Source organism: Stegostoma tigrinum, chromosome 27, assembly GCF_030684315.1.
Source record: "Stegostoma tigrinum isolate sSteTig4 chromosome 27, sSteTig4.hap1, whole genome shotgun sequence".
NCBI classification, from domain to species: Eukaryota; Metazoa; Chordata; class Chondrichthyes; order Orectolobiformes; family Stegostomatidae; genus Stegostoma; species Stegostoma tigrinum.
In genome coordinates, this window is record NC_081380.1 from 8,956,498 (window position 1) to 8,980,085 (window position 23,588).

General features: G+C 43.2%; 1 protein-coding gene across 1 annotated transcript in view; it reads right to left on the minus strand.

The window, feature by feature from the left end:
- bckdk (branched chain ketoacid dehydrogenase kinase) overlaps nt 1-23,588 on the minus strand; it is a 57,331-nt gene that overhangs the window by 27,604 nt on the left and 6,139 nt on the right. Inside the window, exons 2-8 of the mRNA XM_059655533.1 lie at nt 23,395-23,463; nt 21,770-21,880; nt 16,757-16,804; nt 16,525-16,644; nt 13,529-13,627; nt 11,254-11,327; nt 2,491-2,619 (exon numbers count right to left, since the gene is read on the minus strand). Coding sequence (XP_059511516.1) covers nt 2,491-2,619; nt 11,254-11,327; nt 13,529-13,627; nt 16,525-16,644; nt 16,757-16,804; nt 21,770-21,880; nt 23,395-23,463 — 650 coding nt within the window. The remainder of the gene's footprint in view (nt 1-2,490; nt 2,620-11,253; nt 11,328-13,528; nt 13,628-16,524; nt 16,645-16,756; nt 16,805-21,769; nt 21,881-23,394; nt 23,464-23,588) is intronic.

The window sequence follows — 23,588 nt, forward strand, 5'->3', positions numbered from 1 at the left end:
CGCTGTACAGAACTGGGAGGGGTGAGAGCTGGTTCTGGCCACCAGCTGTATCCTGTGTGATAAACAGGATCAGTTTACATTCTTGGAAAGCATTGTTTCAAAACTATATTTCTTTTTACAATCAAAGTTAAAGCTCAACAACACGACTGCTAACTGTAAGGGTCAACATCAAGGAGTTTTAATCATTCTGGTTTCAGAGGGATCTTCCCAGAGAAGTGGGACTCACATTGTGTTCTTAAATGGGGTCACTGTTCCAAATAATGCCTGCTCTGACATTTCTCCGGGCAGCAGAGATCAGAGAGAATGGGAGGGCGGTGGCACTCAAACATGACGTGGCAGAACATGAGACAGCTTTGAGTCAACGTTGCCAATCTTCACAAAACCCCACCACTTAAAACTGTGAGAACTGCCTGTGTTGTTCCAAGGTGGTGTAGGAGTTGCTGGGACGTTTGTAGCAGCATTGCCAGCTTTTGTTTGTTTGTGTTGTATCTGACCCACAGCTAAGACCACCTCACCCAGGCACAGGAGGCAGCCTTTGAGTAAAGGTAGCGTTCCCAGTTGTCAGGTGGAAGGTGGAGGGTTTTGGATCCTGCTTCACACTGTCCCAACGACTGTTTGCTTCTGAACAGTGGGGCTACTTTCCACAGCGAAACGTTCACCAGCTGGACAATGAGATTCCAGAGCTATCATCTGGTAAGGTGATGGTCACAGCCACAAACATGCACTCCTGTCACAGCTCTTTCAACAGTCAACCAGATTGTGAATTCTTCTTTTTAAAAAGGTGGTAGAGATGAAAAACGACTACAACCTGGATGTAGCAACTCACCAAGGGCTTAGTGTGTGTTTATTGATTGATTCCATCGCTTACAAACTTTTGTGATACAGAAAAATTCAAAAAGGCAGACTGAACTGGCTGTGGCTATTTTCCCTGGAGCATCAGAGGCTGAGGGGTGATCTTACAGAGGTTTACACAATCATGAGGGGCATGGAAAGGGTGAATAGACAAGGTTTTCCCCAGGCTAGGGGAGTTGAAAATTAGAGGGCAAAGATTTAAGGTGGGGGGGGGGGGGGGAAGATTTAAAAAGGAACTGAGGGGCAATTTTTTTCACTCAGAGTGGTGCGTGTATGGAATGAGGTGCCACAGGAACTGGAGGAGGCTGGTACAATTACAATATATAAAAGGCATCTGGATGGATATGTGAATAGGAAGCGTTTAGAGGGATACAGGCCAAATGCTGGCAGACGGAACCAGTTAAGTTTAGGAAACTTGGTCGGTGTGGATGAGTTGGGCCAAAGGATCTGTTTCCATGACTCATATTTTGGTATTTTTTTTAAGAAAAAAGTCTTGGTTTTCTCCCCCACCAACACTGCTAACCAGTGACAGCAGCTGCAAATATCCAGACAGCATGTCGCCAGTGCTATCCTCGAAATGCGCTGCACCTCCCTCCGCCATCCCCACCATGGTATTCTCCAGTGCTGACCACTGCTGCTGTTCACAGAAACAAAATGCACTTCTCATCCTGCCTCCTTCACACAAACAAACGATGCATCTCCAACATTCATAGAGATAGTAGGAACTGCCTATGCTGGAGAATCCGAGATAACAATGAGTAGAGCTGGATGAACTCTGCAGGCCAAACAGCATCAGAGGAGCAGGAAAGTTGACGTTTTGGGTTGAAGAAGGGTCTCAACCAGAAATGTCAGCTTTCCTGCTCCTCTGATGCTGCTTGGCCTGCTGTGTTCATCCAGCTTCACACCATGTTATCTCCAACATTGAGCTGTCCCATTGATCTGGAAAATTCTACAGCTCCCCAGACAGAACGGCTGCCTTTTGTAACCATCCCACAGAACCTGGTCCCTAAACAAACAGGGGTTTACAAAATTTCTCTTTCACTTCCGAAGAAAAATTCTAGACTGGTTCCACAGATGGACTCATGCGAGTCCATCTATGGCACTCAAGTGCAGCCGACTGTGCGTCAACAACTCACCCTCTAACCTTTTGTTTTAAAATTCATTTTTGAGATGTGGAGGTCACTGGCTGGGACAGTAATTATTGCCTATCCCTAATTACCCTGGAGAAAGTGGAATTGAAGAGGTATGTATGTTTAAAGAGATGCCTGTGGTTTGTTGGATAGAGTCAAACTCCAATGTTTGTGTTGCCTTGATATACTACTGTATGGATCCAAACTGCATTTGTAATTAAGCAAATCATTTTATGATTGAAGCTTTTTTTGAAATTAAAGAAGTCAAGGACGTGCAGAATAGAATCCAAGTCACAAACCACAGGATCACAGCAAGTTAATGATTGCAACCAATAAGCAGCATGGAACAAGGCCTGAGGGCTGAAAACAAGTGGCAGGATTTTCCCTCATTCTCTATGGTCAGCCAGCTAGGGCATGGGGGCTCTTAGCTCAACTGACCCTATCCCCAGCCCCCAGGGTCCGAACTCTCTTATCATTACCTTCCATTGCGTGCAAAGACAGGCCTCACCTCATTGCATTCTTCAGTAACTCAGGCAGGATGTAGTCCAGGGGCATTGGGATGTATGGGTATCTGGCTGCCACATGGCCATTTATCTGCACTCGTGGGGAATTTCCATACTGATGCTCGCACAAGCGCCTAGAGGAAGAAAGGGAACAAAAACGACAATGCTCATTTTTAAATGAAACTCCAGCCTGCTCATGTCCGAGTGACAGAAGCATTAACTCTGCAACTTTTACCACAGATGCTGCCTGACTATAAGATACAGGAGCAAACTTAGACCATTCAGCCCATTACAATCTTGAAAGCTATCACATTGCAGAATTATTGAATTTTTTTTTCCGGTAAACAGAACGAAGCAGTATCTAGGTACTGCACAATTTAAAACCACTTAAGGAACAACAATAAATAATCACTAAGAAATGCAGCAAAAATATCACTGCCATACGGTTGTACCGAAAGCTGCATAACTCTGCTTAATCAATCAGGACTAATTAATGAAGCTGCATTTTAAACAATATTCAAGGGCATGAAATTTATAATAAAAAAAGAGACCAAGGGTTATAGGGAGGAGGCAGGAGAAGGGAACCCTGCTGAGCATTCCTACATATTTCACTTTAGTCTTTACTTGTGCACGCATCTGGTTTGTTGAAAGAGGTGGAAGAGGATGAGAGGTTAATATAATTTTTGCTCATCATGTTGCAGTGTTCAAATTGATTTCCACCTACAACTTCCTGGATTTGCTCTTTTTTTTCCAGATACCCTCGTAGCGGTTTGATCAAACAGGCTTCCTCCCAGATCTGATCTCCCCTCAAATCTCACCCCACCCCCATTCCATCCAGGAAATGCACACACCAGATCACTGTCCTTGGTACAAACTCAGAAGTGCCAAGGACATTCCTGGTGATACTTCTCAACACGCTGCTTCGGATTTAATAAGAATCCAGAGAATTCTGCGTAAACAATTGTCAGCTGTCATTTAAAACTTGCTGACTGACATTCTGAAGTCTGTTTTTGCACATTTTAGTTGAGTTCAAAACAAAAGACAGATTTTTTTAAAAAATTAGTTCTTCTTCAAACATAATTGGATTTATAGGATTGACTTATTCTTGTTGCTTTCTTTTACAAGCAACAAAAAACACTATAAAAGATAGAAAATAGTGCTCAAAAACTACCTTTCTAAAAACCCATAAAAATAGGAGTGAAATTAAAAATTCCAAGACATAGGAAACTGCTATAAAGCACCAGATGGGAGGTTAGTATTTGGTCCCTTGCTACTTAAGACCACAATAACCACCCAGCAACATCAATTAAAGAGCAAACTTTCCAGAGACTTGGTGCATGGAGAAGGCAAGTGGGAGCATGAGAAGTGCTGCTAACTAGCCTCAACTTGCACACCCAAGTGAGGTGCAGATGCAGGGAGGGTCCTCATCCAGAACATCGAAGACACAGGATGGCACAGTGACACAGTGAGTAGCACTGATGTCTCACACTGCCAGGAACCTGGGTTCAATTCCAGACATGGGTGACTGTGTGAAGTTTGCACATTCTCCCTGTGTCTGTGTGGGTTTTACTCCAGGGGCTCCAGTTTCCTCCCTCAGTTCAAAGATGTGCAGTTTAGGTGGACTGGCCATGCTAAATTGCCCCATAGTGTCCAGCAATGTGCAGGCTCGGCGGGTAGGGATAAGGTAGGGGATTTGGGCAGGATGCTCTTTGGAGGTTGGTGTGGACTCAATGGGCTGAATGGCCTGATTCCACAGTGTAGTGATTCTATGAATAGAAAATGCTCACCTGTATCATCCAGAAATGACAGTATGAAAAAGGAGAGTACAGGCAATGATCACTGCTACAGAAAGTGCACAATGAATTTTAATCGTGTCAAATGTTGATCTCAACCTTGCAAAGAGCTATCTGTACAGCTGGTCAGAGGGAACAGTGAGGAGCACAGGACACGTTAGGGAGGTAGAAGAGAAACCATAGCGTACCAACAACAACACAGCACTATTAATCCAGAAGCCCAGGATAATAATGTAACCACAGCAAATGGCAGAAATTAAATTCAATTTTTAATTTGTAGCTAGAACTGACAGTCTTACAAAACCAGCACTGAATTTTTTCAAACAAAAAAAATAAATTGTCAGGCCCACTAAAACCCTTCAGGGATGGATATTTGAGTCCTTACCGAGGCAGGCCTCCACATGACTACAAACCCCAGCAACGTGGAGGACTCTTAGCCGGCCAGTTCCAAGGGCTCTTTAATCACTCATTACATAGGGATGGACAAAGCAAAACGCTGATTTGCCAATGACACTCTCATTCTATGAGAAATCTCTTCTAAATTCTCAGATATGTTGACAAAAAAGCGGACAGGGCAGCGGTGAAGGATACCGTAAACTTGGGTATCCTTCGAATGACTTGAAATTTCAACTCCACACCCAGAAGGAAAAGTTGCCTGCAGCTTTAACTGCAAATAAAATGGACGTCAGAAGACAAAGACAGCGTGCCAACGTTCAGACCATGTCTAAGCTAGTCATCGAATTCATCACATCAAATTAATGTCACTTGATGAGGTGGTCACCATTTCTTAATCAAAAGTACATTACAGAATTCTCTATTTAAATGTTCTAGAATCCAATGCAATCCATGACTTGTATCAACCTTTAACATCAGCACAGGAGAAATACAGCTGGTCCACTGACTATATATCAACACCAGCTGCTCCAATCCAATTTCTAACCACTCTCAATCTCACAGTCAGCATTCTGACTTTTTTTGTACTTTAGCTTTTTATCTGGTTCTTCTTTCCTGAACAATCCTCATTAGGTTAACGGTCATGAAAGGTCCAATGGCCTTACTCACGCAGGCAAGGATTCTGCTGAAGCCACACAAAAAGGAGGTGTGAGTGGTTCACCACTGGTTGCTGTGTTTGCCATTTAAGAACAGTTCAATGAACTGTCATGGTTCACAAAACACTTGTCAATATTTGAGACACGTAATAAACACACTAAATAAATACAAGCCTTTTCTCTCTAGCGCGCTGGAAATAAATCTCTGCACTTACAGTAAAGCAATCCACATTCAAATATCCTCAGCCCATTTCTAAGTTGTTCCTTTACACTTCAAGGGAATTTAAATTTCAGGTCACAGGGACAAGAAATATTTCCAGCTGCATTCCTCATTGTTAAAGTCAACTGTACCCCCACAAAAATCAACATTCTGGAAATTATCAGTGACTAGAAACTGGACTATCCATATATAAATATAGTGCCGAAGAGTGGATTAGAAGCTACGAATACTGCAGCAATTCATCTACTGACTCCCCACAGCCTGTCTATCATCTACAAGCCACAAGTCAGGAGGGTGACAGAATACTCCCCACTTGCCTAAATGGGTGTAGCTCCAACAACACGAGAAGTTCAACACCATCCAGGACAAAGTAGCCTGCTTGGCTGACACCCTCTTCAATAGTCGCTTCCTTTACCACTGATGCACAGGGGCACCATCTACAAGTTCACCATGGCTCCTCCAACAGCACCTTCCAAACCTGTGACCTCTGCCTCCTTGAAAGACAGGGGCAGCAAATCAAATGGAAGAGCACCATCTTCAAGCTTCTCCCCAACCCATATTGACTTGGAACTATGTTGCCATTCCTTCACTACCGATGGGTCAAAATTCTGGAGCTCCCTTCCTATCCAGCATAGTCAACCTACCTACACCTGTTTTTTTTTGTCTGAATAGCTGTGGACCAACTCACCACCTAATTCTGGGCAGCAGAAATAGGCAACAATATATTTGGCTTTATCAGCAATGTGCATGTCACGAAGGAGTAGAAAATAGAAAAAAAACCACACAGAATTTAACTAGGAGTTTAAAAATTGAAGCAAAAACCTGGTACCCGTGCAAGTGACTGCAAAGCTATTAGGTGTATGTTAACAGTACCGATTGCCCATTCCCCAGTGAATCTCTGCACAGCACTCCTATTAGCTGCAACCTTTCGGAGAACATACAGCCTTGCAATTGTGAAGTGTCTCGTGCGACCTCAGGAGCTTCCAAGGTATTTCACAGATATTCTGGTACTTATTATTTTCAAAAGAAAAAAAGTAGCCAGTGTAGGAAACATGGCAATCCACTTAAAGACAGGAATCTTCCATTATAAGAAGTGGACAACAGCTGAACGACATTTCGGTGGTGTTGGTTCGGGGTTAATTGTTTGCTGGGTTTGTGAATGTGTCGGATTTAGAGCTGTAAGGGTGAAACGGTTTCCAATGGCTAAAAATGGTTAAAACCCAAGTCACCAAATTGAAGGTCATTAGCAGAACTAAGTGGCACTGAGGACAAATATTACAATGTTATAGAATGCACTGTCTGAAAGGGCTGTGGGAACAGATTCAATCCAGGGAATTTAATACTTACTTTCCAAAGGAAAAAAGTCACAGGGCTATACAGGGATAAAGCAGGGGAGTGGAACTAACTTTTTTTTGGAAAGGGTTGCTTAATAATAGTGTACAAAGCTATAACATGGACCAAATTGACTGTGCTTTTTCAATTCTAAAAATGCCTGAGGACAACAATGAGAATTCCTCAGCACTACTTCACAAAAAATGCCGTGGGATCTTTTACACTCACTTAAGGTGGCAGGCTGGGCCTCTAAGTTCTCTTCCAAAAGGCAGCACCATCGGCAATGGAGCACTCTCAGCATTGCACTGGAAGGATCGGCCTAGAGGCAGGAGGCGATACTGAACTTGCTTCAGACACCTGTTAGACCTCAGCTGGAGTACTGTATACTCTAGGTGCCACATTATAGGAAGGACGCAAATACATTGGAGAGAGAGTGCAGAGCAGTTGACAAGGATGGTTCAAGGGATGACAAACTTCAGTGATGAGGGTAGACTGAAGAAGTTGGGACCTAGTTCTGGTCACCAGTTATAGGAAGACGAAGCTACAGAGGGTTCAGAAGAGATTTGCCAGGATGTTGCCGGGTGCAGAAGGCTTGAGTTACAAAGACAGACCTAACAGGCAGTCACTTCTTCTGTTAGAGCTTAGGAGGTTGACAGGCAGTTCTACAGAAGTTTATAAAATAATGAGGGGAATAGATAAGAGTTAATGGCAGTGATAATGGGAACTGCAGATGCTGGAGAATCCAAGATAATGAAATGTGAGGCTGGATGAACACAGCAGGCCAAGCAGCATCTCAGGAGCACAAAAGCTGACGTTTTGGGCCGAGACCCTTCATCAGAGAGGGGGATGGGGTGAGGGTTCTGGAATAAATAGGGAGAGGGGGAGGCGGATCGAAGATGGAGGGAAAAGAAGATAGGTGGAGAGGAGAGTATAGGTGGGGAGGTAGGGAGGGGATAGGTCAGTCCAGGGAAGATGGACAGGTCAAAGAGGTGGGATGAGGTTAGTAGGTAGGAGATGGAGGTGCGGCTTGGGGTGGGAGGAAGGGATGGGTGAGAGGAAGAACAGGTTAGGGAGGCAGAGACAGGTTGGACTGGTTTTGGGATGCAGTGGGTGGAGGGGAAGAGCTGGGCTGGTTGTGTGGTGCAGTGGGGGGAGGGGATGAACTGGGCTGGTTTTGGAATGCGGTGGGGGAAGGGGAGATGGCAGTTGTCTTTTCCCTAAGATGGGGGATTTCAAGACTAGGGGGTATATTTTTAAGGTGAAAGGAGAGAGATTTAAAAAAAGACGATGAAAGGCAATTTTAATTTTTTTTGTTTTACTCAGGAGGGTGTTTTGTATGTGGCATGAACTTCCTTAGGAAACGGCGGATGTGGGTACAATTACACTGTTTAAAAATACATTTAGATAAGTACATGGCCAGGAAGGGTTTGCAGGGATATGGGCCAGGAGCAGACTAGCTGGACCAAAGGGTCAGCTCCCATACTGTATGGCTCTATAACAGCATCAAACATGCTGACCCATCAAGGAGAGTCTATTGCCTCCCACTAGGAGCAGCAGGTGGGTGTTTAACATGACCAACCATCTCATTTCTTAGAATATAATTCACTTCTACCCCAACTACCTCGCCTCTGCTCGGCAGCCTGACAAGATAACACAGAACAGGTTTGGGAGGAGAAAGTATTTTGAACTAAGAATTTAGATGGAGTGATTGGTATCTCAGGGATTAGTAAACAGAGGGAAAGAATGAAGATAATGAATAAAACAACTAGGATCAACAATTTGAAGAACTATTTTGTGTTTACGAAGTGAAATCTTAGGATTTGGATAAATTGATAGATACAGAATTAATAGTTAAGGCAGATTGTTGATCCTAGTTGTTTTATTCATTATCTTCATTCTTTCCTTCTGTTTCCTAATCCCTGAGATACCACTCACTCCATCTAAATTCTTAGTTCAAAATACTTTTTATCAAATCCCTTCTAAGTGCTGTCAAAAAAGGAGAATATAATAAACAGTTGAAGAAAAACAATCCTGTAGGGATGGTGGTGTGAAGCGTTAATGTCACTGAACTAGTAACCCAGAGGTCAAGCCAACGCTCTGGATGGTGGTGGGATTTAAATTCAATCAGCAACATCAGGAAATGAAAGGTAGCCTTGGTAACGGAAACCACAAAACCATGAATCATGATCAATTCACTACCGCACATCAGCAAATGGAATCTGCCATGCTTACCTGGTCTTCGCGGCAACTTCAAATTCACAGCAACATGGTTAACCCTTAACCAAGTAAGGAATGGCCTGGAAAACCACTCAGTTCCAGGGCAATTAAGAATGGACAACAAATGCTGATCTTGCCAGCAACACTGAAATCCCACAAGAGAATAAAGAAAACACAGGGATATGGGAAATAAGCAGAGAATGAAGTACACCAGGTATAAACTCATTGGGCTAATGGCCTCCTACTATATTGGACTATTTTTGATGCGAGGGCATCTTACATATTAAGATGACAGAGCCGTCAAGTGTGTAAATTAGATGGCATGATGTTCTAAGGTGTGACAGGTGGTCATGTGATTTGACACAACTTAGAGCCCCACAGTAGCAGAATGAGCTGCCGTTTGTGTGTCGAGCGCTCCGGAGGGAGCTAACAGCAAGCTGAAATGGACAATCAAAAGGTTTAAAAGAGTTTCTGCTCGTTGCAAAGGGATCAAAAAGTTCTCCCGTGTTTTGGTCAACATGAGTCAATCAAACAAACAGCATTAACTGGTCAGTCACCTCAACACTGTTCGGAAAATCTCACTGTACTCAAACTGGCTGCTTAGACTGCCCACAGGACAAGAGGTCACTTAAAAAGTAGTTCATTCAACGTGAAGTAATTCTAATGCCATGAAGACACAAAACAAAAAGGTGTTATACAAAGACCAGGAAGGGTGGCTTCAGTCGAGCACCATTTGAGCAACTGAATCTCAGCACTGCCTTCAGTGTTCCTGCAACAATTACAAAAGGAAAGAAATGACCACGGACAGCCACTTCTCATCGCTACCCGGTAGGAGACCTTGTGGTGCAATGGTAGCATTTACCACTGGAGCCAGAAGGTCCAGGTTCAGGTCCCACGTCAGGACTTGGTGGTGAGTCAGAAGGAAGGTCCATGACAATCAGCCCTGAAGTGTTTCCACCATCTCCCCAAAAGGGGAAAAAGGAAGAAAAAAAGCATGTTTCGGAAGATAACCTAAACAAAATAAAAATCACCACCTAGCGATGTCTTCCAGAAGATTTAGGTGGAGATGAGAATGGGATTGGCTACAGTAACACCATTAAGTGAGCAGGTCTCCAATAACTCATTAACTGGGCTCCTCTACAAGTCACCACTTGAACAAAGCTAAGGCATGGTCACTGCTAATAGAACCAAAATCATTTGCCACAGAAAATATGTTTTTAAATGACTATTAATTAAAACAATGCTTTTTCAAAACAAAAAAAAATTGTAAGAAAAAGTCACTTTTTTCACCAAACAGATCTCTCATTGGCTTGTGTTTCAATACAGACAAAATCTGTAGCGAAAGAACCAGAAATGGCACTGGGTTATATCCTAAAAAGTGTTCTCTCCCCCTCTCAGCCAACCCACATCCAGTCGGCTACTCACCTGATTTAGGCTCCGTATATGAGCCTATTCCCAGGTCTCTCCAGTTGAGCAGACTGATTTTTGTACAATTCCCCTCCCTATCTTTGCTCTTAAGTAGGTAACGTCAGAAACTAGTCACATTGACAACTGTAGGTACTGCACTGTTTTAACATCTATTATTCACCGAATTAGGAGATGGGGGCACAGTAAGAGTAAAAAGAATGAGACAATGAAAAAACTAAAGACAAAGAAAATGTTTCATCTGGGATTACGTGTTTCTGGCCAAATGGAGAAGGCTACTGTACATTTAGTTTTAAACAAGCACTGCATCACGCAAACAGCAATGACAGGAATGTCAGCTTTTCCCCTGCCCTTGACATAGCAGAAAAACCAGCTCGCAATCAAACGGAGTCCATACTTTTCCATCTTCAGCTGATTAGCATGACCCATCCACTTCCAGACAATACTGATAATGCAATTACTTAAAAAAAATCACAAAGACCAGGGCCTCCTGGATAAGACTCATATAGTTGCCACGGAAAAAAAAACAAACTTTAAAAATAAACTCAGTCTAAATACCACAGATTTGAAATATTAAAAAAAGTGCTGAAGGAGCGCAGTGGCTTTGGCATCATCTGTGGGGAGCATGTGCCAATGTTTTAAGGCAAATATGACTCATCTTTGGAAGTGTCACAGCATGCCCTCTACTCTTTCCAACTTCAAATGACTAACATCACACTGGGCAGGACTCACCGAGCAAAATCTACCCACTTCTCAATGATCTTCTTTGGAGACAGCCGTGTACAGATAATTCCCACAAAGTCAGGCTGCAAAAAGAGCACAAAAAACCGACAAGCTTAACTACTTCAGGAACAATGTTACGTTCCAAAGAAAGAGGCATTTCCACCTGGCAGGTCTATAGTGCTGTTTATGTCATACAGTTCCATCCCAGTGTTACTACATCGCACCATATTAACATACATCCACAGACGTAACTTGCATTTTGGGCCTATGGTTTTTCCACGATTTGAACCATAAGAAGGTTTGGGAGACTTGACGAGAAGGGGAGAGGACAGATTTACTAACAAGTTCCAAGGTGCTACAATCTAGTGAAACCGTCTTACCTTCTCATAATTAAGTCTTACTCCATTGAGCCAGCACAGTCATGTCTATATCATACAGTGTCAAAGCTGATTGATTAAAGGCACGCATTAACATGGAAGGGATAATGTCTCAGCCAAGCGTCAGCCATGATACACTTGCCTCTGAATCAGAAGGTTACAGGTTGAGATTTCAGCAGAGGAGCAGATGCTGATTCTCCAGTGCAGTACTCCAGGAGCTACATTATTGACACCAGCATCTATCAATGCAGAATTAAAGACTACCCTACCTGCTCTCTCGCGTGGATGAAAAAGATTCAGTGGGAAGTTTTGGAAACGAGCAGGGGGATTCTCCCTGGTATCCTGGATAACATTTGCCCCTCAACCAACATCACCAAAAAACCTGTTTCTGCATCTACCACATACCACTTCAAAAGTGGCTGTAAAACACTTTGGAATTTTGAGAGGGACTGAAAGGCAAAATGTAAACACGAGTCTTTCATTTCTGTTGTGACAACAGCTTCCCATCTGATCAGAAAATCTCTGCAGTGCGGCAAGAGGCCATTCAGCCCATTGAGCCTGCACCAAACCTCTGAACAGCATCTCAACAAGACCCAACCCTTCCCCCCAATCCCCGTAACCCTGCATTTTACAAAGCTAATGCACTGAACCTGCAAATTCTTGATTACTATGGGCAATTTCCCATGGCCAATCCACCTAAACTACATATCTTTGGACTGTGGGAGGAAACAAAAGCACCTAGAGAAAACTCACACAGATACAGGGCGAATGTGCAAACTCCACACACAGACAGTTGCTGGAGAGTGGAATTTACCCCGGTGCCTGGCACTGAGAGGCAGCAGTACTAACCAGCGAGCAACCATGCTGCCCCAATAGTCAGTAAGAGTTATTTCTTGGTGGTGTCAGCAGCATGCTCCCCCAGGAAGACTCAGATAGAAAAAAGGTCAAACCTGGCTGAGATTCTCAACATCAGCAACCTCCATCAAAACAGTTTGCAGAGGAGAGTGTAGCCTCTTAATCTCAACCAAGAAAAACACCCTGGACAATACCTCCTTTGGGTGTTCTGCTGCCTCTTTCAGGAGGGTGACTATACAACAGCAACAGCACAGAAAATCATCAGCCATTATTTGCCAGAGAGGGATTTTGGAATTTCTAAGTCAAGGTACAATCTAAAATAGCAACTGTTATCATGCCTGAACTCTGTTCTCACGTACAGTTCTCCTTCACAGCAGTCACCCAGTAACTTCTGGGAACTCTCCGCATTTTCTACTGCAATGTGATTGCTGTGGGCACCGCCCCCCGCTCCCAATTTCAGAACCCCTTTCCCCTTCCCCATTTCTGAAGGAGGATCTAGGCCCAAAAAGTCAGCTTTCCTGCTCAGCCTGCTGTGTTAATCCAGCTCAAAACCTTGTTATCGCAGATTCTCCAGCATCTGCAGTTCCTACTATCTCGGATTGCTGTGGGAGACAGCTTAATTATTAACATTACCAGTACTTTATCTACGTGGACTCATTCGAAGAGCAGCACACCGTTTACTGAACTCACGGGTCTCACTCCATGCAGGGTTCCCGGCATGCCTCCCTTTAAACAATTCTCTCCCCTGGTTTTTGCACATTTTCTCCGGTTCCAAAGATGGTGTCACACAGCTCACTTCCAAGAACCAGTGAGGTTCTCTTATAGACAAGTTGCTGCTCATCTTGATTGCTCCTGCAAGATAGCTCATCGTAAATCAGAACTTGACATTTTAACTGTCCTTCCTCAAAATGTTGGCTCAACAAATCTGCAATATGGGATGAAGCTGTGTAAACAGGTCTCTAAAATCTGAACTAAACCCAAGTAAAAACAGCAATTATGGTGGGATTTTCAACAGACCAGCGAAGGTCTCCCTCATCATACTGAACACTTACATTATTCTCATACAGGGTCAGGTGATGTGTTGCCAGCATACGGATTCCCAGTCGGGACGTCAGGGTGTTGTCCAGAAAAGAACGGATCAATGATTCATCCTAAAAAATTGAAGGATCATCTTATAATGAAATGCAACAGAAACCACTGCGTTAGCTATTTTCTTACTCCTATGTTTTCATCACAACTTTTGTTACCTTCTTCGGAGTCCCTGAGATGTACAGCACAGACACAGACCCTTCGGTCCCACATGCCCAGATATCCTAAATTAATCCAGTCCCATGTGCCAGCATTTGGCCCATGTCCCTCTAAACCCTTACTATTCCTGTGCCCATCCAGGTGCCTTTTAAAGATTATAACTGTACCAGCCTCCACCACATCCTCTGGCATCTCAGTCCATTCATGCACTAGCCTCTGCGTGAAGTTACCCCTTAGGTCTTTTTTAAATACTTCCCCTCTCACCTTAAAACTTCTAGTTTTGGACTCCCCCACCTCAAGGAAAAAGACCTTGACTATTCACCTTTCCCCATGCCCCTCATGACTTTACAAACTTCACCCGCTGACCCTCCAGGGAAAATAGCCCCAGCCTATTCAGCCTCTCCCTATAGCTAAAACTCTTCAACCCTGGCAACATCCTTGTAAATCTTTTCTGAACCCTTTCGGGTTTCACGACATCCTCCCTATAGTCGGGAGACCAGAACTGAATGCAGATTCAACTATTCCAAATGTCTGTTAGATTCGCATCTTACACCCTCCATAAACTTCAATACATACAAATTACTGCCATAAGTGTACGTTTGACCTTTGATGAGAGCAAAAAATGCCCCATGAGATAACATAATCAGCCTCAGAGGGTTGCGATACAGGCTGATGTTTTTCCAACCAGCTGTACTTGTGGTAGCAGAGACTCTTCAAGGAGGAAAACTGCACAAGGTTTCCCCTTGGGTCACTGCAAACATCTCCTACAGGGGAAGCTTGACAGCAGCAGTGCCTGAGCTCTGGGATTACACTCCCGGAATAAAGAGTTGCTGAGCAAAGAACAATGCAGCACAGGGACAGGCCCTTCGGCCCGACAAGCCTGCACAGATTCTAGACTGGCTTTCAGCTGTCAAAAGGGAGAAGATCCAAATATTTATGTTGCAAATGGAAAAGATTTCCTGTGGAGAATTCTATTTTCTAATCAACCTGTTCAATATGTTGCTACACATTCCCAGAGCAAGTAGATCTTGAACCTAGGCTGTTTGAATAATTTGAAAGTGGCATAAATAACACTCTAGGAGTAAGACAAAAAAGGTGACTCCAAACCCACTTCCTAAAGCTCTCATGCCTGGGGAGTTCCTCACGTCTGGTCTGTTTCTGTTCTAGAACAATTAATGGCACAGAACGAGTCAACAACCCAATAATTATTTTTTAAAAAACTGGACAACAACCATGACAATCAGGAGCGAAACAAAAAGGACCTTGTCTTCTTACATCGAGCAACACTACTACCACAAATTAACAGGACTGAAACACAAAATAACTGGCAGATTCAGCTTGAAACTTTACGTTCAAAAAAATTTTAAAAAGCTGAGTTAGGCTGGGGGAGGAGGGGCAGAGAAAAGGAGACAATTCCCCTCCTAGGGCTGGTGGTTCTCCAGAGCAGGACGTAAAATAGGCCAAGCAGAATCAAAATTTCAAGTTTAAGACCCTGCCACGAACTTTTGTTGGGCCACAATGCAGCACTGTGGAGATCATTATACATTATGCTCTATCGGATACGGCCTGATCGTTATTTCCAGCACCTTCCACTAAATATTTGGCGAAACCATAGTGAAATGCCCAGGCCATTTAGCAGCAAGGGGCTTGTGACATCAGTGTTGTTCTGTGCACCAAAACAAAGTTCCACAGGGCCTCACAGCTTTCAGTTTCCCCAAGGAGGTGGGCAGCATAGCTACAAGGCTCATTGTTTCCTGCTGTTTAAGCATGTACATCATTGACGGTTCAAAAGACAAATCCTTCCATCATGCCAGCTGCCTCCTCACCTTCAAAAACAACTTGCATTTGCCTAGCACCATGAATACAAGGAAGATTTCCCAAAGTAGCGCCTAATCAGGCAAAAAAAGGTGATGCCATACCAAATCAAAATGTTGCTGGGAATAGTGACCAAAATATCTTGGTCAAGAAGGTGCATTTTTACTGACAATGACAGCATTTCAAAAATACTCCATCTATAAAGCATTCAGGATGTCTTGAAGTTCTGAAAAGGTGCTGTATAATTACAAGCCTATAAAAGAGGAGTGAAGGCATTGAGGGGTTTCGGAAGGATGAGAGCATTTGTGCAAGGCAGATTGTCAAAACAGAGATGGCTGCCCCACATCCACTTAAAGCACATCAGGATACTGAATGTAGGTGTTTTATGAGGTACACTAGTCAGTAATTACATGCATGGATTACAGACACGGATGGGCAACCAAAGACACAGCAAATAGAAGGGACCACAGCAAGGCAAAATATGGGCGAGAATAAGGATAGCATTTATAGAGTTGGAAGGGAGGGTCCAGAGCTGCCCAAGAGGGATTGGGCCCTGAATGGGCCAGACTGGAAAGAGACTGGAAGTATTATCCCAGGTCAGGGCACAAAACGTAGCCACTTTCTAGTCTGCCTTATTGCAGTACTGCCATACGACTAGCCCACAGGACGGACACTGCCATCACTAAACAACCAACTCTATCAAAAATGACCAAAAGAATAAAATTTCACAGAAGTGGAATGAGAACCAAGCTCAGTGTCAAGTATCATCAACTGAGCTGATAGTGACAAACATTACTTTGCTCAGGATGAACGTTTTATGGAATTCTAATGCTTAGCAATTTAAAAATATAAATGTGCTCATGCTCATTTTAGCAGGGGAGTGGAAGAAGGACCAGTCAAGTTGAGAAAGAGATAAGACAGCAGCAAATTAAACTTCATTAGATGGTCTACATGTCACAGAATCAAAACGATGAGGTTTACTTGCCTCCACGTATTTGCGACATTCTCTGAAACCCTCAGCCAGCATCGTCACAACATCTTTATGGTCATCTAAGAGCTGACGAATCATCTTGCAGTACTGAGTCTCTGTCTTGCTGTCAATGATCTAAGGGAGCAAAGGAGAGAGAGGATTGCTGGATTTTGCATGATAGCTGGAAAATCCTATTTTCCAAAAAAGGGTAGGGGAGGATTGGGTAAATAGCTGCAGCCATACTCACTGGTGGGAAATCAGACAACATCTGAAAGGCTCTGATGTACAGCTCATGCTGAAATAAAGGAACACATTACCAAATGAATAAACAATTCAAATTCAACATGACGCTCACCCTCCCTCACATCATGCTCCATCTTTCAAAGGTGTCATAGCTGTGTGACTGTCGCAAGGCACACATTAATGTGCCACACTTCACCTTAACACTTCCTGTATTTGGGGCAGGGAGACACAAGAAAGTAGAGATTGACAGAGTCAAAAACATATTTGTTGATCACCAAAGCTTGGCTCAATCACATTGATTTAGTGAGAGCACTGAGTAACAGGGCAGCAACAGAACAGAGTCATCAGATCAATCAATTCCTTGTTTAATGTTGCCAAATCAAAACAGGCAAGTAACAGCGATGGATCAAGTCACCTAATTTTGTTCACTGGATAAAAATTGGCTATTCAGTCATCAAGAGATGACTGGCAGCACAGTAGTTAGCACTGTTGCCTCACCAGGACCAGGGACCCAGGGTCGATTCAAGCCTCGGGTGACTGTCTGTGCGAAGTTTGCACATTCCCCCTGTGTACACGTGGGTTTCCTCCGGGTGCACCGATTTCCTCCCACAGTCCAAAGATGTGCAGGTTGGGTGGACTGGCCACGCTAAAATGCCCATAGTGTTCAGGGATGCACAGGTTAGGTGGATTTATAGGGGTATGAGTCTGGGTGGGATGCTCCAAGGGTCAGTGTGGACATGTTGGGCTGAAGGGCCTGTTTCCACACTGCAGGGATTCTATGAACTTCCATAACCATGTCGCTAAGACTTAGGTCATAAAAACCTCATTAAACAATGGGTTGTGAAAAAAAACCTGTTTCTTTTTCCATTGAGGTTTCTTCCTTGATGGCCATCTGAATGAGCCCCTGGTGATGGACTCTGCTCAGGCTCACTAACCAGAGTGTGGGGGTGCAGCACCTAATATAAATTTAAAGAGAAGGTAAAGTATAACTTGTACACACTGCACAGAGGCTCCCAAGAAACGTCTGTTCATGTGAGTTCACCATGTTCCTCACTAACCACATTTACAGCAACTGAGTGGACAGGAGCAAGGCAGAAATAAACAAAGATTGGTAGCTGAATCTGAGAGGAATCAAGGCAGAGCATGAGCCAGAAGAAGTAATGAGTTACACCAGGAGGCAGCAGGTCTGTCATTGTAAAATTGTTTAACACTCAACCAGTGTGTCTTTTCACCAACTGAGGAAACTAACTTGCTGTTACTTTTCTAAACTACTAACTTAAACTGGCTAACTAATTCATTAAAACCAAAACCAGTAAGAATTTAAAGATAAATTACCAAATGAATCAATTAGGTTCAATTGGCAAGGCAGCATGCTGTAACTGCAGCACAGTGTCTGTAACTGGAGGCTGATAAACTCGGGCTGAGCTGCGCCAAGGATCGGGGAGGGGGGAAAACAAGCCGTCAACCCACCTTAAGAAGAGCTTTAAAGTTGATAGGAGGCTATGATGGGGATCCAGGATGGAGCAATGGAGAAGCCTCCTTTTATGATTATGGATTGTAAGCAACGAGGATGCAGGGTGTTAGTTGCAGGGGATTCGTCCTCTTGAAATCTCAAGTATTATTTCTTAATGGGTATTCCTTTAAGTACCATTTTCAGATTGGTTTGCATCTCTCTTCACCAGAGACAAATACGTTTGATACCTCTTCCATTTCCTTCTATGGAGAGATAACTTCACCCTTCCCTGCTTTAATGGACCCATTATGAGATCTCTTCCTGTTTATCTACTATAGAAGAGTTTACAACTTATTTTCATATCTCTAGCTTGTCCACTCTTACTCTCTTTTCCTTATAAATTTCTTGCTTCTCCTTCTTTGAATCCTACTTTCCTTCCAATCCTCAGTTTTACATTGCAAGACTTTTCCTTTGACCTAATATTGATCTTTAACTCCACACACCAACCACAGATAGGCCATTTTTTCCTATTGGATCTTTGAACATTAAAGAGGAATGTATATTTGTTGCAAATTATATATTCTTTAAATGCTAGCCACTGCTGGTACATCATTCTAACTTCTTAAAATGTGGCTTCCCAACCTGCTGCAGCCAACCTTTCCCACATAGCTACATGACTAAAGGCCAAGTTTTGAAAACGTAACCATATCACAGACTCTGCATAAAACTGTATTATTCCTTACAAGAGAGATAGTAGGAACTGCCGATGCTGGAGAATCTGAGATAACACGGTGTGAAGCTGGATGAACACAGCAGGCCAAGCAACAGAGGAGCAGGGAAGTTTGACGTTTCGGGTTGGGGCCCTTCATCAGAAATGGGGGAGGGGAAGGGGCTTGTGAAATAAATAGGGAGACGGGGAAGGTGGATAGAAGTTGGATAAAAGGAGAAAATAGGGTGAGAGGAGACAGACAGGTCGAAGAGGCAGGGTTATAGCCAGTGAAGGTGAATCTAAGTGGATAGTTAGGGAGGGGATAGGTCAGTCGAGGGAGGACGGACAGGTTGGGAGCCCTGCAGCCCAAGGCTATCAATGTGGACTTCACAAGCTTCAAAATCTCCCCTCCCTCGACCACATGCCAAAACAAGCCCAGCTAATCCCCGCCTCCCTAACCATTCCTCCCACCTCAAGCCCCACCCCCATCTCCTACCCACTAACCTCAACCCGCCCCATTGGCCTGTCCATCCTCCCTGGACTGACCAATCCCCTCCCTAACTCCCCACTGACATTCCTTACAACAAGGTTAGTTGCAGCTCTACATGAAAAGCTCTCTAGTATAATGTAACAGTGCATACAATACAAGTAGCACTTGTTTACCACTTGTTAGTGGCTCTTGTGATCAAGATGCCTGTGCTAATGATCCAGAGGACACAAGTTAAAAATCGCACCAAGGGGCTGCATTAAAATTAGAACACAGTTTAAAACAGGAGCAGAAACAGAAAGCTGTCAGTAAAAACAGAGCACAATGCTGCCAGGTTCTCTCTCAAACTCAGCTGGCTCACTGCCTTCCCTTTAGGGAAGGAAACCAGAACAGGCCGGATAAAATTCAACTTCTCTTTTGATTCATATGCTCAGCATTATAAAAGGGCTCCAAATGTTTTAAACCAGCTCATCACTTGACTTGCCTTTGAGTAATGTCAAAGTGAAACTGGAAAGGATCCAAAAAAAAAGACAAAAATTTACAGAGATAATACCAAAAGCAAACAAGTTTACCTAACAGGAAATGTTGACATAACAGAGACATGTAAAATTATGCAGAAAAGCAGAAACGTTTGCTCTACCTGTCAAAACCTGTGACAAAATCTGTAACTGGAAGCCAACAATATACAATTGTCACCTAGAAATTGCTTAGGGAATTAGAACAAACTTCATCCAGAGAATGGCGACAATGCGGAACCCATTACCACAAGGGACTGTTGAGATGAACAGGTAGGATGTAGTTAGTAAGAGTCTTGATGACCAAGAGGGAGAATTGAAACAAAGATCCCAATGATAGCAATGGGAGGAGGTTCCTGCAGAGCATCAATACTGATATGGGCTGGTTGGACCAAATGTAACCACAATACTATGATACAAAGGGTTAATTATTTATCAAGTTTAATAATTCTCTCTCAAAATTTGCACACTTACATTCCTCTCTCCTCCGTAGTTTTGAGATTTCTTCAAGGGGAATTTTTGTTGAGTTTAACTGAACCAAACTGTGATCTTTGATCTTTAGCTGCAATACGGAGGTAACTGACTTGCTAGAAACACGCGTTGCCTGACCTTAGCAGAGTCCATTTTGTTCATGCTTAACTGCATAGTTCATCAATGCCTCCAAACAGCAAAATGTCTTTACATCTTAAAACAGGTACCAAGTAACCACTGCCAACTGTTGTAAAAACCCATCTGGTTCGCTAATGACCTTTAAAAGGGAAAGAAATCTGCCATCCTTACCTAGTTTGACATACATGTGACTCCAGACCACAGCAATCTGCTTAAATGAGTTTTGAGAAGATTTGTAGCTCAGGTTGAGGTTCTGGATGTGAGTTTGCTCGCTGAGCTGGAAGGTTAGTTTTCTGACGTTTCGTCACCATTCTAGGTAACATCATCAGTGAGCCTCCGACGAAGCGCTGGTGTTATGTCCGCTTTCTATTTATCTGGTTAGGTTTCCTTGGGTTGGTGATGTCATTTCCTGTTCTTTTTCTCAGGGGATGGTAGATTGATTTGGTGTCAATGTGTTTGTTGATGGAGTTCCGGTTGGAATGCCATGCTTCTAGGAATTCTCGTGCATGTCTCTGTTTGGCTTGTCCTAGGATGGATGTGTTGTCCCAATCAAAGTGGTGTCCTTCCTTATCTGTATGTAAGGATACGAGTGATAGCGGGTCATGTCGTTTTGTGGCTAGTTGATGTTCATGTATCCTGGTGGCTAGCTTTCTGCCAGTTTGTCCAATGTAGTGTTTGTCACAGTTCTTGCAAGGTATTTTGTAGATGACGTTCGTTTTATTTGTTGCCTGTATAGGGTATTTTTAAGTTCATTAGCTGCTGTTTGTGTGTGTTGGTGGATTTGTGGGCTACCCTGATGCCAAGAGGTCCAAGTAGTCTGGCAGTCATTTCGGAAATGTCTTCGATGTAGGGGAGTGTGGTTATCGTCTCTGAGCCCGTTTTGTCTGTTTGTTTGGGTTTGTTGCTGAGGAATCGGCGGACTGTGTTCATAGGGTACCCAAAGAACCCAAACTCACATCCAGAATCTGCTTAAATCTTAAATACCCTCTGGGCGATTAGGGATGGGCAGTAAGTGCTGGCCTGGCCAGTAACACCACTATTAAGTTTAAATAATTAGTTTGTATTCATTAAAGTAAAAGCTCTCTGTACTACCTGCAGAAATTGTCGACACTAGATTTCCAATGTGTCCAAAACCATAGCAGTGCTTAAGTTCAGATAAATTTCTTTTTACTAACTTAAACACTGGCTTCTCAGTTTAGCAGCAAGGCTAAAAACAGATTCATTTGTTATTGGGTTGCACTTACCACCTGCAGAATTGTGGGGTTGCAGCCAATGATGAAGGGAAGGCTCCGAAATCCCTTAATTCGATGGGCGATGCGGACAGGTAGCTCATTGTATAGATACTTGGCACTCCGCTGGGCAAAGAAGAAATGACTATCTTAAACCATCACTTGTTTGATGCACATGCATGACTACATACAACACATGCCACTCAAAACAGGAAAAAACAACATGGGGACTGCCTGCACAAGTTAACTTCCAGTTGTGTTCCAAGATTCCCAAAGCACACTTGAACAAACCACAGATTGCTGGCCTTTCTTTGGCACTTTCACTGGAAGTATCCCAAATCTTCAAGAATTTATTTTTCTAAAATTGCATGGTGCATTATTTCTGCCCATGGATATGCAGCCTTGTTTTAAATTGGTGAAGGCAACAAAAAGCTCCAAATCAAATGCATAAGAGCTTTACCACAAAGCAGGTGAACGCTCAACTCACCAGCAACTCCAACTACAGCTCGATATACAAGGGGTTACGCTTTAGTACTCAATGTAGTGTAAACAACGTGGACTCTGAAAGGACAGAATTAACCTGACTAATTTACAAATCTTCGAAAAATTCACATGTTTTGAGAAAATGCTGAGTATGTGACATCCCTTGTCTTCTGAAGAATCTATATGAAATGTATTATATTTACATTTAAAACTTCAGGCACAAAAGGCGAATATAGGAATTGGATAAGAAACTGCCTGAAAGGTGGCAAACCAACTTGTGCAAGTGTTAATTTCAGAATACCACAAAGTCCCTGATGAGATGCATGTGCAAGTTGGTGCTGGAATCATTTTTCTTTTCAACACAAGTCAAATGACTTGAATTCAGAAACACGGCAAAACACACGTGGGTACATAAGGTAACTATAATGAAATCAAGGAGGACAAGTAGTATGGAGATGAAAGGTTGACCACGTCTGGCACTGAACAGCATCAGAGGCTCAAATGGTCTCTGCCTGATCCCACTTTTAAAAAATTCTTGTCTTCTTAGGAGCCCATAAAGTGCAACTTCATCTCAGGCTAAAGTCAGTTCAGTTGGTAAATTACAGGAGTGGGCAGAAGGGGCCCTTATGATCAACCAGGTTGGCAATTTACCCTTGCACAAGTTGGTTCGCCACCTTTCACTCAGGTGAACACTGTTGATGAATCCACTTCTTCATGATAATTGCAAGAAGTGGGTGCAATTTTTAAAAAGTCAATAAATATATACCCATACACAGTGGCGATCCCTTTTGAGGTGAACTCAATGGGGAGGTAAACTGCACCTTCCAGCATAGAGCTCTGCATGGCAACATTTGCGAATGAATCAAACATGATGCGTTTGCAATTTTCCATCAAAGACAGTTGCAGTGGATAACTCAAACTTGCACAAAAATATGGCTGTGCAGTTGATCAAGAATCACTTTTGCTCCTCTCTGCTGATACAATATCATAATTAACACTTTTGTTTGATTATGCATCGGTGAATGTGCTTTGGGACCACTGATTCATGGAAGTGCTAAAGAAATGCAGGCTGCTGTTGTTGGGACCAACATCTCCCATTTGCTGTTTTAATCTTATTCTTCGCTACCTAACCAGGCTTGCAAGTAAAAGCAACTTACCAGGTTATGACTCCCGTCTGGGGTTTTTCCCGAATACAACATGGTAGTTGGTGTCAGACGTACAGATGCCTGAAAAAAAAACAATAGAAGGTGTAGCCATTGGTTACATCTGTTCCAACAAACATGCAAATAATACCCTTATTTTCCATTTTTTTGGGTTAGAAAGTCTGATAACATTCCCCAGCCATCAGCTA